At 41.9% G+C, this 15,498-nt stretch overlaps 1 protein-coding gene across 5 annotated transcripts in view; it reads right to left on the minus strand.

The window, feature by feature from the left end:
* ABCA1 (ATP binding cassette subfamily A member 1) overlaps positions 1-15,498 on the minus strand; it is a 92,639-nt gene that overhangs the window by 74,872 nt on the left and 2,269 nt on the right. For 3 of the 5 annotated variants that reach the window (XM_038123695.1, XM_038123699.1, XM_038123694.1), the window contains one exon: positions 1,245-1,388. In XM_038123695.1, the coding sequence (XP_037979623.1) occupies positions 1,245-1,310 (66 nt within the window). In that variant the 5' untranslated portion in view covers positions 1,311-1,388. Of the gene's footprint in view, positions 1-1,244; positions 1,389-8,503; positions 15,387-15,498 lie in introns of those variants that run through there. The other 2 variants (XM_038123696.1, XM_038123698.1) reach the window with 2 other exon arrangements.

Raw genomic sequence — 15,498 nt, forward strand, 5'->3', positions numbered from 1 at the left:
AGAGGCAGTGAGCCCCTTTTGTCTGTTTTATTTAACAATGGACTAATTCCAACTCTGAATTCACTGGACTCAAGTCCTCTAAAAACAAGCCTCCGACACCTGAGTGAAGACTTCAGGGACTGTAACCATTACCAGTGGTAAATATGATAGCCTTTCCTCCCTTGTGACACTGAATTTCTAAAACAACCCAACCAGCTGGCAAACATCCTGACATTTGAAGGGTTCAGAAAGCTTATCAGAGACCACTTTCCACTCATCACTTCAGTAACTCGTGTTCCTTTCACATTCCCTACTGATACCTCCTCAAGGTCAGATCTAACAGGCCAAATCCTCTGAAAAAGCCTGTTGCACAAATCATGCCCTTGTCCAACACAGGTATTCCCTAAACCCCAGTGCTATCTCAGACTTTTAGCTGCTTGCAAGAGGTATAGCATCCTATGAGGTCTCAATCTAAAGGCAAAAGAATTTTAAGAACACCATTCTGGATCCAGACTCCTGTGCACTTTTTATCACAAGGAGAAATTCTTCTTATGTATTGTCTATTCTTAACAGGTAAATTTCCACACTGTTAACAGATGGTGAGGACAGCATTTCAGCCACTCAGAACACACCTTGGCAGAAGAACATCAGTTGCCTGGGTTTATCTCCATGCCGATACAAGAACATGCTTCATGCCATCCACCTAATCTTTATCTTTTGTAAAGTTACATAGCAGGTCTGGGATACTCTAAATTATTAAAGCGATTGGAGATGTCTGCCATTGCCTCTGCCACTCCTGCCATTAGGAAGTGGCAGGATTTTGTTGCCATTGTTGCAGCTTGCAGCATTCAAAAAGTTTTAGCCTCACAGGCACATCCCTGCAGCCTGGCAATGCCTCACCCACAGAGTGGAACAGGTCTCAGCACAGGTTTTCATTTCAATCTACTTTACTGCACACAGCAGTCATGCAACCTCTTTGCCTGATCTGACACCAGTGTTTCAGTACTCCAACACTCTCTCACACTGGAATTCAGGACAGAAGTCTTGAGCACCTTCAAGCCCTCTGGTTTCTGTCCACCCACCACTCTCTCCAGTTTGAATAGGGTCTTTCCAAAGCCAGACTAGTTGTTCAGCCAGGGATCACTAGAGGATGAACATTAAGTAACATACAGGATGGGTCCCTGTTGTTCTTGAAAGGCTGTGTAGTCATGTAAGCTACAAGACTGCAACTTAAGATCTCAAAACACCCTTGGGCTAATACTTACAGTCTGTCTTCTTCTGTAGGTAAAGTTCTTCCATAGCAGCAATCCCAGCTGTGTCCAAAAAGCCATCTTCCTTCAGCAAAGCCTAGAAGCTCCCTTTGTGTAGCAGCAGCAGTACACAGTACAGATGTTGTGGACAGGCATTAACTAGTGAAAGAAAAACAGGAAAAAAGTTGGAAGGGGAAAGCTCTTTCATTCAAAACAGAAAAGGCAACAAGACGGAAAGACAAGAGGCTGCACTCTGTTACCTTGCAGCCCCTCCATGGAATACCCCACTGCCTTGTTTCTTACCCCATGCTCTCCAGCCAAGTCTCATGGGTCTCATTAAGCTCAGATTTAGATTCACTGTTTCTTATCTCAGAGCTCCAAAGCACAAAAAGAGGTTTGCAATACAATTCTCTTATTTTCTGCCCCAGAAATTCCAGGAGCAAGGACAGGCCAGAATAAGAATAAGTAAGAGGCTTTGAAAAATTATTTAAAGATCCCTCCAAGTAAGACTGAACCATACAATTCAATATTTTCCTTAAAGCCTCTTTCCACATACACTTTTATAATGGCGAAAAGCTGTCTGCCAAATTAGGAAAACCTTTGTTTTGAAGTCCAGTCAACACCACTTGTAGGAGAAACTGCTGTGCATCTAGCAGGCTAGGGAGAAATGCCCATTCTGTTGAAGATAAGTAATTAAGAAGGACGCTAGAGTTGTTAACAATTAGATGAAGTAAATGGAAAATTGTTGTGTGTTAAGTGTCTGTCTTGCTACAGTACGAGACCACATAGGATGAAAAACAGTATTTTTTTTTTAAATTATTCTCTTTGGTGGCAATTAATAAGAGCATAGTATAGGCTTGGTACACATACCCTTCCAGCAAGGCTCAATCTTAAAGCTCTAAGGTGAGCTTTCACTATATTAGTTAAATGTCATTACACCTTTTTTCCACAATTAATTCAGTATATCTTAATTTGCTTCTGAATTTAAAGGCTCCTTCAAATTAAGAGCAGTTGAATCCTGAGCAAGTGTCTGCACAGGAACTTAGTTAATCCACATTAAATTAATTCCGATTTTTGTAGCTGAATACACTCTGTTGACAGAATCAGCATCAAGAGGACAACTAGCAGTTGATTCAAACACACACCAAGAGAACCACTCTTTCCAACACCTGATAAATTTGGAACACACATGCTTTTGATTCTGGTGTCCCACATACCAGTATTCTAGCCCTAAGATTCAGAGTTGCATGTTGGATTGCAAACTGCATTGAAAAGATTACCAAAAATCTGTAAATGTGCTAGGAACTTAAGACCTCCTCAGGAAATTCTCTGGCCAGAATCTTACTCCTACATTGGAGTAAGATTAGACGAAAAATTAAGGATGTGAGCTTTGAGATGATGAACAATTGTCATCTTTAAGTCTCATCCAAAAGTAAATTCCATTACTACAATGACTTGCAGATTAAAAACTTGTCTCTTAATAATGTAGGTCTGTGTTACAAAAAAAATTCTCTAACGTGACTAACAAAAATAAACCTGTTACACTGAGTTCCATAGATGATTACACTGTAGTATCACAACAGGTCAACGGTGCTTCTTAACACCAGCACAGAGAACCAAAGAGCAATAACAGATGCCTACACAAACCTTACAAACTGAACCTCATACCAGCACACCAGCAGTGGAGCGTGCAGTCAGCATGGGCCTGTTAACCTCTGCCAGGTACTGCTCTAACTCACTGACAGGACCGCCACAGACGCTCCTTCACAGAGGGATGCCCAATTCATCAGGCAGGACAACCATCCTTCCCTGCCTGGTGCATCCTGCTGGCTGGATCACCCTGACACTAACACATTGCAGATGCACGCACATCTGGCTGGTAGACCATGAGTACCCAGGCATACTTAGAGAACAGCACTTGGCAGGCCACTGGCACATCCACAGCAGCCCTTTGAGGGAAATCTCAGAAGACAAATCCTGGCTGATGACTGCACCCATACCCATGGCCCCAAAGCACCCCTCTGCTCACAGCCTTGGATATGGGGGTGGGGGGGGGGGGGGGGGGGGGTCTTTGAAGCACCTCCTCTTGATGTCAATATTACATATCTAAAGCCACAATCAACCTAGCAACACTACTAAGTAGGGATTGTTACCTCTCCTTTGTGCTACCTCCACTCTTAAGTTTCTGAATAGCATCTGGGGGATTTGGCAACACTTTTATTCACTCCAAAGAGAAACCTGGATTACCTCTCACACAGTACACAGGCACTTACTGACCAACTATGTGGTACAAAAATCTTTCTATGAACACTGAGATAATTGGCCTTTTCGTGCATTTTTCCACAAGAATACTGGAACTGGTCTGTGGGGCAGACGTCCATTTGATTTTTTTGTGCTCTCCACCATGCCACGAAACAATCTTTGCTGCCTGAGTCAAATCCTGCAGCCACTGCACAAGTTCGGCATACAGAAGTAGAGGACTGGAAGGGACTGAACAGCCTTCTAACAGTCATGGGTAGTCAGGCAACAGCTGTTTTTTATCTTCAGAAGGGTGTTCTGAGTACCCACTCCATACTTCATTCTCAGGCCCCCATACTGTTAAATCTCTGCAAAAAAACTAATTTCTAATTTTTTTTCCAGAAATTAAAGCTAAACACCATAACCCATAAGAATAAAGGGCCACAGGAAGAGTACAAAAAGTATCCCATGGAGAGTCAAAGGGACTTTTCATGTTCTTATCAATGGAACTGGACCCTACTCCTGCACCTTAATACCCTGCACAGCAGCAAAACAGAAGTTCAACCAGTCTGTGGAATGACCAAATCAAAGGGTAGCTGGTTTAATGCACATCAGTGAAAATTCAGATACTGATCCCTTGCAACTGCAGTCAATCCACAGGATCCAGAACATGGAAATACTGCTTTATAGAGCCTGTAACATTCACTTCACACTAGCAAACTGTAGGGAGCTAGGGGCACATATTTTATCATTTAACTCACCTCAACTGACCAGCCAGAAGCATGCACAGCCAGGAAGACTCAGCTGTGCCACCTGCTTGAACTTCAGCTCTCTGGAGTTAACCAGAACTTTACTGGGAACAAAGCAAATGATCTGGCCTGTTCTGCCTGGACAAAAGTTTTAAATTACATAAAAATACTGACTTTTAAGGACTGTCCAGATGTAGGCATACCAGCTAAATCCCTGCATTAAAGTAGGTCATGGAGCCTAACAGTGGACTAACCACCAAGAGCACAACACCTGACCCTGAAGTGTATCCAGTTTTTCCAGCCATGCCGGGTGACAGCTGCAATGACACTCTATGCCCCAGTCAGTATCTGTTCCACACCAAGGAACTGGTTTGTTAGTAGTCACCTCTGATTTTCATCCACAGAGGCTGGCATACTTGGTACACTGCTGACACAAGGTTCCTTGAATAACTAATCCATCAGAAAGCACTCAGCAAACAAATGCCACAGGAAAATGGCTGAGCATCCTTTCAGATGTTCTTCCAGCTCATAACAGGCAAGAACTGTAAGCCAGAGATGCAGAGAACTCATCAACCCAATACTTCCAACTTGGTTAGAAGTGAAGTCCCACTTTATCTCCACTTCAGACCAGACTGGTAAGTTCAATATAGCTGGGAAATACAACTTGCCATTTAGTGCTGCAGTGCCAAAACTGTTAAGTTTCCAATGATCACTTTGATGTCTCACCTGTGTAGAATTTTGAGCCAGCAGCAGCTATCAGTGATCACTTCTGACACTCACGCAGAACTCCCTGAAGCAGAAATACTGCTTTCTGTCTAGAGTACGAAAGTTGCAGGAATCCATCACCACAGCATTAGTTTTCCTGTGATATGAAGTACCACAGTACAATACCCACCTACACAATTAAAGCACAGATTACACGCACTTGTCCCATGGTCTGCCTTTGTAGAAGACTCTCTCCACATGACATTTTGCCCTGCTGCAGAAATCCTGAACAGCCTCCAGACCTACACAGCTGCAATTTCATCTCATTTTCTGCAATTCAGAAAATTACTCAAGAGAAAGTTAGGCTACAGGGCAAGCTCTGAAAATGACGACAATGAAATACATCCTTTGGCCAGCCCTTTCTCTCTAGAAAGGGTGCTGGCCGCTATTTCAAAGTAAAACGGCTGTTGAAAAGTCCATTAGCTGGTATACCAACAGACTCCAAACCTAATCCCTCTTAAATAAAGGTATTTTTACAGCTGTAGATTTAGAAAGGAAAAAGTTCAAGTGGCAGAAAATCAGTTCTCCACCCCCTTGCCTGGTGTCTGTACTAAGTAAACATAAAATAGCCTTCAAAAGCAGCTTTCTGCAAACAATGCAGCTGTTTGCTTTCTTTGGGGAGGCAAAAAAACCTTTCCCCTAGAGAAAAAAAAATTAAATTGCTATTTCAAGAGGGAACAAAGTGAACTTACCAAACCTTATGAGACTGGAACATTTCAGGGCTCTGGCACAACACTATAGACAATTTAAACTATTTAAACTAAGTCCTTGTCAGCAGGTCTAAAAAGCTTTCAACAGTTGATGGAAGGCTCAGTGGACTTCATTAAATAAGCTAGCAGCCCTCATCCTTTAAGTCACATTTTCCTTATCACAGAAGCTACCACCACCGGCAACTTTCCACAGATCAACTGGCCATGGAGAGTACAAATCTAACAGCTACACATGATGCCCTCATGAGCCACAGGAGCCAGCACTTTACTTTCTCACAAGCAGACCTAGCACTTCTGCTTCCTGCTCCAGACAAAAAATTTGTAGATCTGCTTAACTCCAATAGATCTTGTCTATTCAAGTATCAAGTCAAATGAGACTCATTTTGGTAAAAAAGAAGCAACTAAAACATAAACATTGGATTTCTGCAGAAATACAGTCCTCTTTTTGAACACTGATAAATGTCTTGACATTTAATTTCTTTTAGGTAGTGTCAAGCTGCATTTTGTGAAGGAAACAATATCACGAGCCATGTGAATTCTGCAAATCCCAGCCAGATCTAAGGTCCCTCAGTGATCTGTATGCCATCAGTAGAGAGCAGATCCCCCTCAGGACTGTAGATATGAAGGCAGGACAGAAGGGCCTCACTCATGAACTGACATTCTGATTGTGTTGCTTTTGCATTAATTGATATTTGGTGCGGAGAGAAGAGGCCAATCACAGAAGTGATTTTCTAAGACAAGCTGCTAACAGTTTCCTCTGTGTCCGACAAAACTAATCAGAAACTAGTTTTGAATATTGACACTTTGTTAAACGCCTCTGTGAACACTCATGTTAAAGATGAACAAAGACCGGGAAAAAGCTCTCTTCCGGCTTCAGGAGGGAGAAGATCTTCCCCCCTCGCAGCGCGCTGGCCGGTGGGGGAGGGGAGGCCGTGGGGCCCGGCCAAGGCAGGGCCGGGCCACGCTGTTAACATCCTGTCCCCGCAGTGTGGCCGCCGCACCAGAGCATGTGGCTGAGGCCAGAGGCGGCCCTGCAGTCCGCACAGGGAGTGGCCCTGCGGCTGGAATTGAACACAGCAGGGGCCGGAGACCAGCCATGCAGCCGACCCTGACACAGCCCCAGTGCGGCCTGAAAATCCTTCGCCGCGACTGCTTCGGCCGCGGCCCGGCAGGGATCACATGGCCGTCAGCAGGCCCCGGGCGAGATACTAACTCTTTCAATGCATACATGAGACTTGCACACCTTCAATCCTCCCTCGAGTGAGAGAAAAGGACAGAGTCAAGACACAGAGGAACAACATGAAGTCACCAAGGTCAATGAAGAGAGAGTCAAGTCCCAGATCAAAGGAGAATGAGGAGATGCCTTAAGTTTGGGCTGAAATAGTCTTGTAAGGCTATGGAGAACAATGTAATTGATACATCAGACTCTTTTTCCCTATAACTCATTGAAAAGTATGGGGAGATAAAACGTTCAGAGGTACGAGCAAAGGCATCTATGTTAAAGCAAGCAGATGTTGAAGTAGCTGTGATCCCATGAGAACTTTGAACAGAGAGAGAAAAGAGTGATGAAGACCCTCTGCCCCCAGGGAAAAAGAAGACCTCGGTTCCCAGAGATGATGATGATCTCAGAGGTAAAGAGAACCTTTGCTCTTGAACAGCTCATCTTTAAAACAGTACCCATAAGTTGGCATGGTCCATAAATGCAGCTGTGGGAAAGCTGTGAAAGATGGGACAGATTTCACGATTGCAGATTCCTGGGTGGCTGCTATTCATGGAAATGAAAAACTACAAGAGAACTGTTTTGTGGAGAAGTCTCCATGGCATGGCAAGAGAAACTCCTGTCCCTAAGTGAACTGAAGAAAGACTATTCTAGAAGTAGTTCTAGAACAGAACTGACTTCGAAGTCCCAAGTTTTTTCTCTTTACTTTGTCAGTGAGAAAGAAAAGAGGGTGTGTGGAGGGGGGAGAAGAAGTGTTCTAAAGGTTTTTTTCTGATTCTTATATTCTTTCTTTTAGTTACTGTTAATAATGTTTTCTTTATACCATTTTAAAGTTTTGAGCCTGTTTTGCCTTCCTCCTAATCCTATCTCACAGCAAGAAATGAGTAAGTATATTCTGGTGGGTGCGCTAACATTTGGCCAGCATTGAACCCACCACATTAACTGGTGCATTGGCCAGGAAATCTTAAATTGGTGAACCAAAACCACTACACTGATCTACACAAGACAAACCACTAGAGGACTAGTGGCCTGGATGGGCATTAGTGTAGCAGAGGTGCAATTAAGTCTAGAGTCCAGAACTAAATCCCCAAATCAAGGTCTAATGCCTTGGCTACTTCTCTGCCAAACACCAGGATTTCCCTTCTTCGAGCACACTAGCTGTAACTAGAAGGAGAAAAACAGTATTGATCCTGATTATGTTAAGATTAGGCTAGATAAAGAACAGCTGTGGACAAGTGCAAGCAATTTTTGTCCTGCTGCTAGAGATCTAATTGGACATAAAATCCTCAGCAGGCAGTGGAAACAGGCAGTGAATAAAGAACCAAAAGTAATGTCTATTCTGTGACCTAAACTCACACTAAAATTGCAAAACACAAAGGAACAAACCTGCCATTCCCATCACTAAAACTTCCAAGCAGTCAAAAAAGTTATGACATCAACTGAAGTTCTAGGAAAGATGGGAAACTGCCACCTGAACAATGACAATTTTGTACAAATAACAGTGCCGATCTTTTAAAGTAACCTTTTAACCCAAAGAGCCTGAAACAGGTTGCAAAAAGGTGCCATAAAAAGCATTAGCAGCACAGAGTTCAACTCACCTAAGGCCACAAGCAAGCAAAAGCAGAGATTAGAATGAAACCATCAGATCCCACACGTCCGTCTCCTGGCTTAAGCACTGTTGGAGTCTGTAGCAGACACAACCAGTGCAGGATCAGCAGTGGAGGTGTGAGCTTTGGACCTATGGGCTCTTGCCTGGGACACAGGATCGTTATCACTGGAGGCACACAGACACTAAAAGCTGGTCTTTCATAATCTCCCCACAGAGGACGTTTCTTTCCCTTTTGCCAAATGCATAAGGGACACAAAGTTTTCTTTTCCATCTAAAGAGCTCTTCAGTGAGAAGTGCTTTCCTCTTCAAAATCACCCAAGTCACATCACAGAGTTTAAACCAACTCCTTGTTCCTAGCAATGTGATTGGAGAGTTTCTGGGTCAGCAGACAAGAATTTGATTAGGGTGACAAACAACAGTTTTAGTGGCAGCTCTTGGCAAGATCCTCTACTGGTTTACTTCCCACACTGACTACCTAGCCTTGGGTTAGGTAGTAAACAGATTCCAGTCTTGTTCTCCAGTGCTTACTAATACTGAAGGCAACTGCTAAATGATTTTCAACATGGCCATCCAGCTGAATTCATTTTCCCTCCTTGAGGAGCATGTAAAATTTGATAAAACCAACATTTAAAGGCTAATGCCTAAATATCAGAAAGCTTATGAAGCAGGCTCATGGATTACCTCTAGCCATCTGCCACCTCTGGTCAAATACACAGAGCCCCCCACTCATCTACAGAACCCTTATGGCAGCATGCACACAGCCACAAAACACCAAATAAATAATTTCACACTGTTACTTAAGGGGGCTCCAACCTCACAGAATATTGGAGACAATCAATGGAAAAGGACTCCTTTCAGCACAGGCCACCAATAAAATGTATTCACAACCTGCTTGAACTGCTATGAAAACAACTAGTGACAGAACCCAAGCCCAGTATTAGGTTCTACTTGCTGCACTGGGTACTATACAGAGAAGCAAGCCTGGATCTTGCTCTGAAACAACTCAAGGTCAACACAATGTCATGTCAGGAGCAGAAATCTGACTTCCCAACTCTTCAGGCAAACTGGCAAGGGGCTTCTGAAGTTATTTAGCCTTGGCATGAGAACTGAGCAAACAGGTATTTCATAAGTCAGTATATTATTGCTGAGTTCTTCTGAATGCTCCACTATGAACAGATGAGCAGATGATAATTTTGAAAGACCTGGTCCAAAATTATTACAATGAACACTGACACTTCTGGTCCTAAACTGTCCAGAGTATCTAACTTGCCTCTCCTGTCAAAGCCAAACTCCTAGCATATATTTCTGAGACACTGGTGGGCCTATCCTTACCAATCAGAAAAAAAAATCACATGGGACACTTTCATCACAGAGGAAAACACTAGCTTACAAACTGCTCCATAATAAAGACTGGACTACATTTTTCAGAGTCCTCAGTGCCTCCTTAAAACATTTACACACATGCACATTTTCAAAAATGGCTGCTGCTTTACAACCTTCCCTTGTGACACAACATGCCAAGTAATTTTGAAAAACCTGTCACAGGTCAGCAACATCTACCTACCAGAATGACCACAACAACTGGTTCTCATTATGTCTAGCATGCTTATAGAGGGCTCATTGATGAAAACAAGCACCACTCCAATGCAATGGAAGATGTCAAGTTTGCATGCACCATAGCTGGACTTACCCTAAGTCCCTTTGCACATGCAAAAGGACTGTGGCATGCACTTAGGCAAGAGGATTGCTTAAGTGTCAAGTACGATACACAAGATGAAATGCAGTCATCTATTTTACAAAAAAAAACCCAAAAAAAAAACCAGCTTCCACTAGAAGGTTGTGAAATACATGAAGCATTTCAACTTCCAACATTACACTGAGTGCCCCTTACTTTGCCTGTGGAAGAACAAAAAGGCAAGAATCTAGTCCATTCTTTGGCAAAAGCAAACACAAAATGTGATTTGCTTTATCACGGCCAATGTCCAAAACTCCATAGTCCATATTGGCAGATGATTTTTTTTTTGGCTCTCATAGAATGGTTCTCTCTAGTGGAATGTAGAAATAATAGAACATCCTGCTAAAATAATTGCGACATTTGAGCTCAATTCATGCCATTAAGCTTTGATCTCTGAGTGAGTATAGTATCTTCACCACACAGTTTGCAAAAAGCTGTGCTACACAGCCCCAGTCACTTTTTCCAGCTTTTGACACATCCTGTGAAAGGACAATATAACTGCAACTAGGAAAAAGGGGTAAAGAATTCCACATTGCAAAAGGTATCCATCTGCTTGGCAGCAATCACAGAGGGGAGAAGGAAGACACAGCCTCCCCAAGAAAGCAGCTTTTCCCAAAAGAAATCCACATGCTCAGACAACGTTACGACAGAAACACTTTCAACCACCATCCCTTCCACAGAACATTCTGGTCACTGAATCATTTACACTAATCAGACAGATACCTGATTTTAAAAAGTGCAACACTGTCAGGTGCTCCATGATCCTACTGCAGAGTCACTGAAGCAACTGGCATATTTCTGTCTTCTGCTGAGCAAAGTCATGAAGCCTTGTGCCTTTGTCATCACATTCATAAGGACTGGAGTGACTTCTCCTACATCTTGCTTTTGGAACTTGCTATTTATCTTGGGACAAGACAAGGACACCAGGGGTGTTGAGTACAAGATTAAACTGTAGTTTGAGTGTATGGCTGCCCTGTAACATCAAAAGAAACTGTAGTGTTATTTTCCTCTCCATCTTGGCCATTTGGGAACATCATGCCATAAACCAGTGCACGTTTTCCATAACAGAGCAGAACACATCATGGCTTATAGTGTACAGAATGTCACAGTGGTGCCTTTGAGATTCAGAGACAAAAAGTATAAGCTGTTAAACTTGATATCTACACAACTGCAATGATATCTGTGGCACAGCTATAAGTAACAGCAAACAAAACAAAAATATCCCTGAAATATGCAGAAAAGCATCAGCCAAGAAAAAGCCTCTAACACAATGAAAGGAAATTACATTGATGAAAGAAAGCAATAAACCAGCAAAGTCAGTATTTAGCAGCCATTGTCAGTTTGAGCAGAGCTGGAGTCTGTAAAGCCTACAAGAAGACCTCAGCTCCCACATAGCTACCATCCAGGTGTGCTGATATGGGAGATGGTAACCCACTAAAGTGATAAAGAGATGCCTAAGTAAAATCAGTGCAATCAGTGAGTGTCAGAAGAATCTATGAAGAGGAATGAATTTATGATCAACCTTGGCAACCCATACAGACTTCAATAACCACTTATCTCTAAAGTTATTCATAGAAGAATATGAAAATAGCTGGCACACATGACAAGGCAGCCCACATACCTGCTGAGTCAGGTGTGGCACAGGGCAGTTAGCTTGGAGCACTGCCAGAAAGCGTGTGACAGTCTTCCCGTTTTGCCTGATCCACAGAGCAAACAGTTCTTACTCACACTTTCTATTCTTCAGCTCCAGCTGCACTCCCCGCCACTAAAGCTTCAATCCTTAGGGTGAGCATGGCAGTAAAAGCCATGAAAAAGCAGGCCAATATATGCCTAATTCATCATCATGCACAGACATATCCAGGTTGGAAGGATGGCAGAATCTGTCAAGTCCTAAGCTCCACCTCACAATTCAGAAATATTTTCAGGACGGAGCTCCATTAGTTTGCTCCTAAAGCTTCAAGGGACTAAACATAGAGCTGAAGAGCTGTGGTTGACTAAATTTCAATCAAATTACTCCAAACAGCAGGCAAGTGCAGAAGTAGAGTGAAGTGAAAAAAGCAATAATCTCACAAGAGAGCAAGGTAAGCAAAAATAAATTTTGCAAGTTTTTTATTGATATAGGATTCAAAACATATATTTTTTTACATTAAGTTTAGAATATCCTTAATTATATTGAGAATATTCCACTGGAGCCAAAGCACACTGCAACAGACAACCCCATTTTTGCAATTATAATCTGGTTTTATATATATGAACGTAATTGGGAGAATAGATGTAGAGATGAATATTAAGAGTATGTCACAAGAACAAGGAATGCAGTTCTGGGAGACATGGCTGGCAATCAGAAGAATGACAAAAATTATCTGGGAAAAATAAAATCTGTTGAAATATGAAAACTGATGGTGGGCAGGTGATTGTATTAGTTTGCTAAAAGAAAGACCTGAGTCCAGATCTCCCCAAACACAGTAGAAAACCTCTTATTGCTTACTTTATCATGAATATCTAAATATAGGTGAGAGATGGGAAGCAAAGCTGGAAGAACTTCTACTCTGATTTAATAGGGTAAAGAATAATTAAAATATCTAAATTACCTTAAAACAAATAAATTTAATATAAAGCATTCTCCCATTGGCAGAATAAAAATACAAATGCAGGATCCATTCAATTAAGTTTATTAAATAAGAACATCACATTCAGAGGAAGAGTAGATTTTGAACTTTGGCTTCTGTACTAGTATCACAAATAAACATCCATGGATCTGCATTCAGAAAAGCTCAGTGCTGCTTTATTGTTTGGATGAGGAGAGTTTTGGGTTTTTTTAAATCATTCAAATATGGTCCTAACTGTTTTTACAGGCAGTCATAGCCAAACTCCGGTTGCAGGAACATAATTAAAATAACAGGAAGAGAAAAAAAGCCACCAGTAGATTCCCAGAATATCAATATATTCCTCATTAATACAGCTCTCAAAGAAGATTTATGATAACTTGCTTGTTTCTTTTTAAGGCACAAAAATTCAACTGTAAAAACAGGCATGTCTCTAAAAACATTGGACTTAAACCCAGCTTGCTGGCACTAGCAACAGAGCCTGAAGTCTTCAAAAAAATATGTATTACCTGCTGACTGTAAGAAAAACCACACTTTGACTTCTACCATAAAGAGTACAAACTTTGGTCATGCCATTACTAGAACAATAATGAAAGTAGGTAAGAGAAACAGTCAAATCATCACAAGAAGGGCAGAGGTGCTGGGATCCAAGTTTTCCTGGTCCCTAACCTTGCTCTTGTCACCTACATCACCAAAGCCGCTGCTCTGAGACCTTCAACGTGGCTTAATTTTTACCTTTATTAATTTAACAAGTACTATGCTAATGAATATTAGCTGCATGGCTTGCTTGCTCCCAGGAACAGCTACCCATTTGGAATCAGACTAGTAAACTGCAAGTTGTTTCAAGAGTCAAGCGAGTAGAGGGCTAACAGGTTTTGGCCAACTGTCTTCCATACAACCCTGCCTGCTATTTGATAAAAAGGAAACCAGATCCTCAGAATGATCTCTGAACTGTGTGGTAAAAGGCTCAAACTTTGTTCTTTCACTGACAACAACCTTGCTATCTAGCCCAAGCCAGAACAATCTTAGAAAGGCTCTTTGCTCTCATTTTTCTGTCCAACTCCAATTGTTCTCTAACAAAGTCAGCATAACACAAACCAGTCCCATTGCATTAGGCACAGCTCTGCTAAGCAACACTCCTCCAGAAAAATAACAGAAGAGGAAAAAGGTCAGCTTGTATGTGGACAGTTACGGCATTCAAATTGACATGCATTTTTATTACCTATGATCAAGCTTTTTTCCTAATAACCCACGAATAAAGATCTGAATGCTCCCATTTTTCCTACAGTGTTAGCCTGTTGTGTCAGGAAAGCTGCATCAACAGTTTTCCATCCTACTCTGTCTCTGTCTTGGTTCTTGAAGCAAGCAAAAATACTTTTTCTCCCTATCAAAAATGCTAAAAAAGACAGGACTAGCTTTACTGCCAAGTGTTTTAAAGAAAGGGAGCAGAGTACTTTCAGTACTCCATTCAGTAGTTTTAGTCATGGTATTTCTTCTGAATTATCTGTATTACTTTTGTGTAATCAACACAAGCAAGACATGCAGCTACAGAATGGAGTATTTAAACATTTGGGTTTTTCTGTGGTGATCATCTTTTAAACACTGGAAGCAGAGTCTTACCATGGTATTTTCTATCTACACTCTTAGTATCAGCAACTGCAGATGTGCATGCTCATCAACTACACTAAAAAAGTTTCTTGCATTCAGAACTCAAATCCTTAGCTGGCATAAATATGAAATAATCTTAGAGAGTGAATTTCTTCCATGCCAGACCTGAAGAAAGCAGGCAGAGTCCCTAGCAGCCTCAGACAATCAAGGAAAATCGATCTTATACATAAAATGTGTTTTACTTAAACACAGTAAACCCTGACTCTAGCTCCTCTCACAGGAGTCATCAAGAATAACCAGCAAAAGAGAAGCATGATGATGTTTGGTCAGCCATGGCCTCTGGACTTATTTCAGGATTTGGTGTGTTGCCCAGCTTAGAAGACCTACATAAACACTGAGGGTGCCTGCTTCAAGGTTACTCAAACAAAGTGGTAGTTTGGGTCCCTCTCTGCTCCCTTCTGTCATCATCTTTGTGCTGGCACCAGTGCTTACAAAGCCATGAGAAGACTCTGATCACAGGATGCTGGGGTGAAAAAAACCAACAAAAACCATGCAAAAAGAGGAGGGTTTGTTTTCAGTTACCCTGGGTTGGTGAACTCCAGTGCCTGCACAAAGGATGAAACAGACAGAAAGAATAGGTAGACCAGGGGAAATGAAGCAGGTCCATTACTAGCTCACTAGCAACCTTCAATTACTCTGGATTAAAGCTCTGGAGAAACCACACCCTAAGAAATACTGTGCCTGCATGGTGTAATGCACATAATAAACACTAGCAGAGCTGATCATATTTGGCCACAGATGGATGAGTTCAGTACCAATCCTCCTTCTGCTCTGTCTTTGTAAGTCTTAACTCTGCCAGATGAACTTCATGCTGAGAGAACAGCCTTGCAGAAATGTAGGCAAGGGAAGACTTCCTTCCTGAAACATGTGTATTACACTTGATTAACAGGTGAGAATGCTTCAACACAGAATCTGTATAGAAGATCTGCTGTTACTTTAAGTCACAAATGCTTATTCCTGAATGATATAT

Source organism: Motacilla alba, chromosome Z (genome assembly GCF_015832195.1).
Source record: "Motacilla alba alba isolate MOTALB_02 chromosome Z, Motacilla_alba_V1.0_pri, whole genome shotgun sequence".
Classification (NCBI taxonomy): Eukaryota; Metazoa; Chordata; class Aves; order Passeriformes; family Motacillidae; genus Motacilla; species Motacilla alba.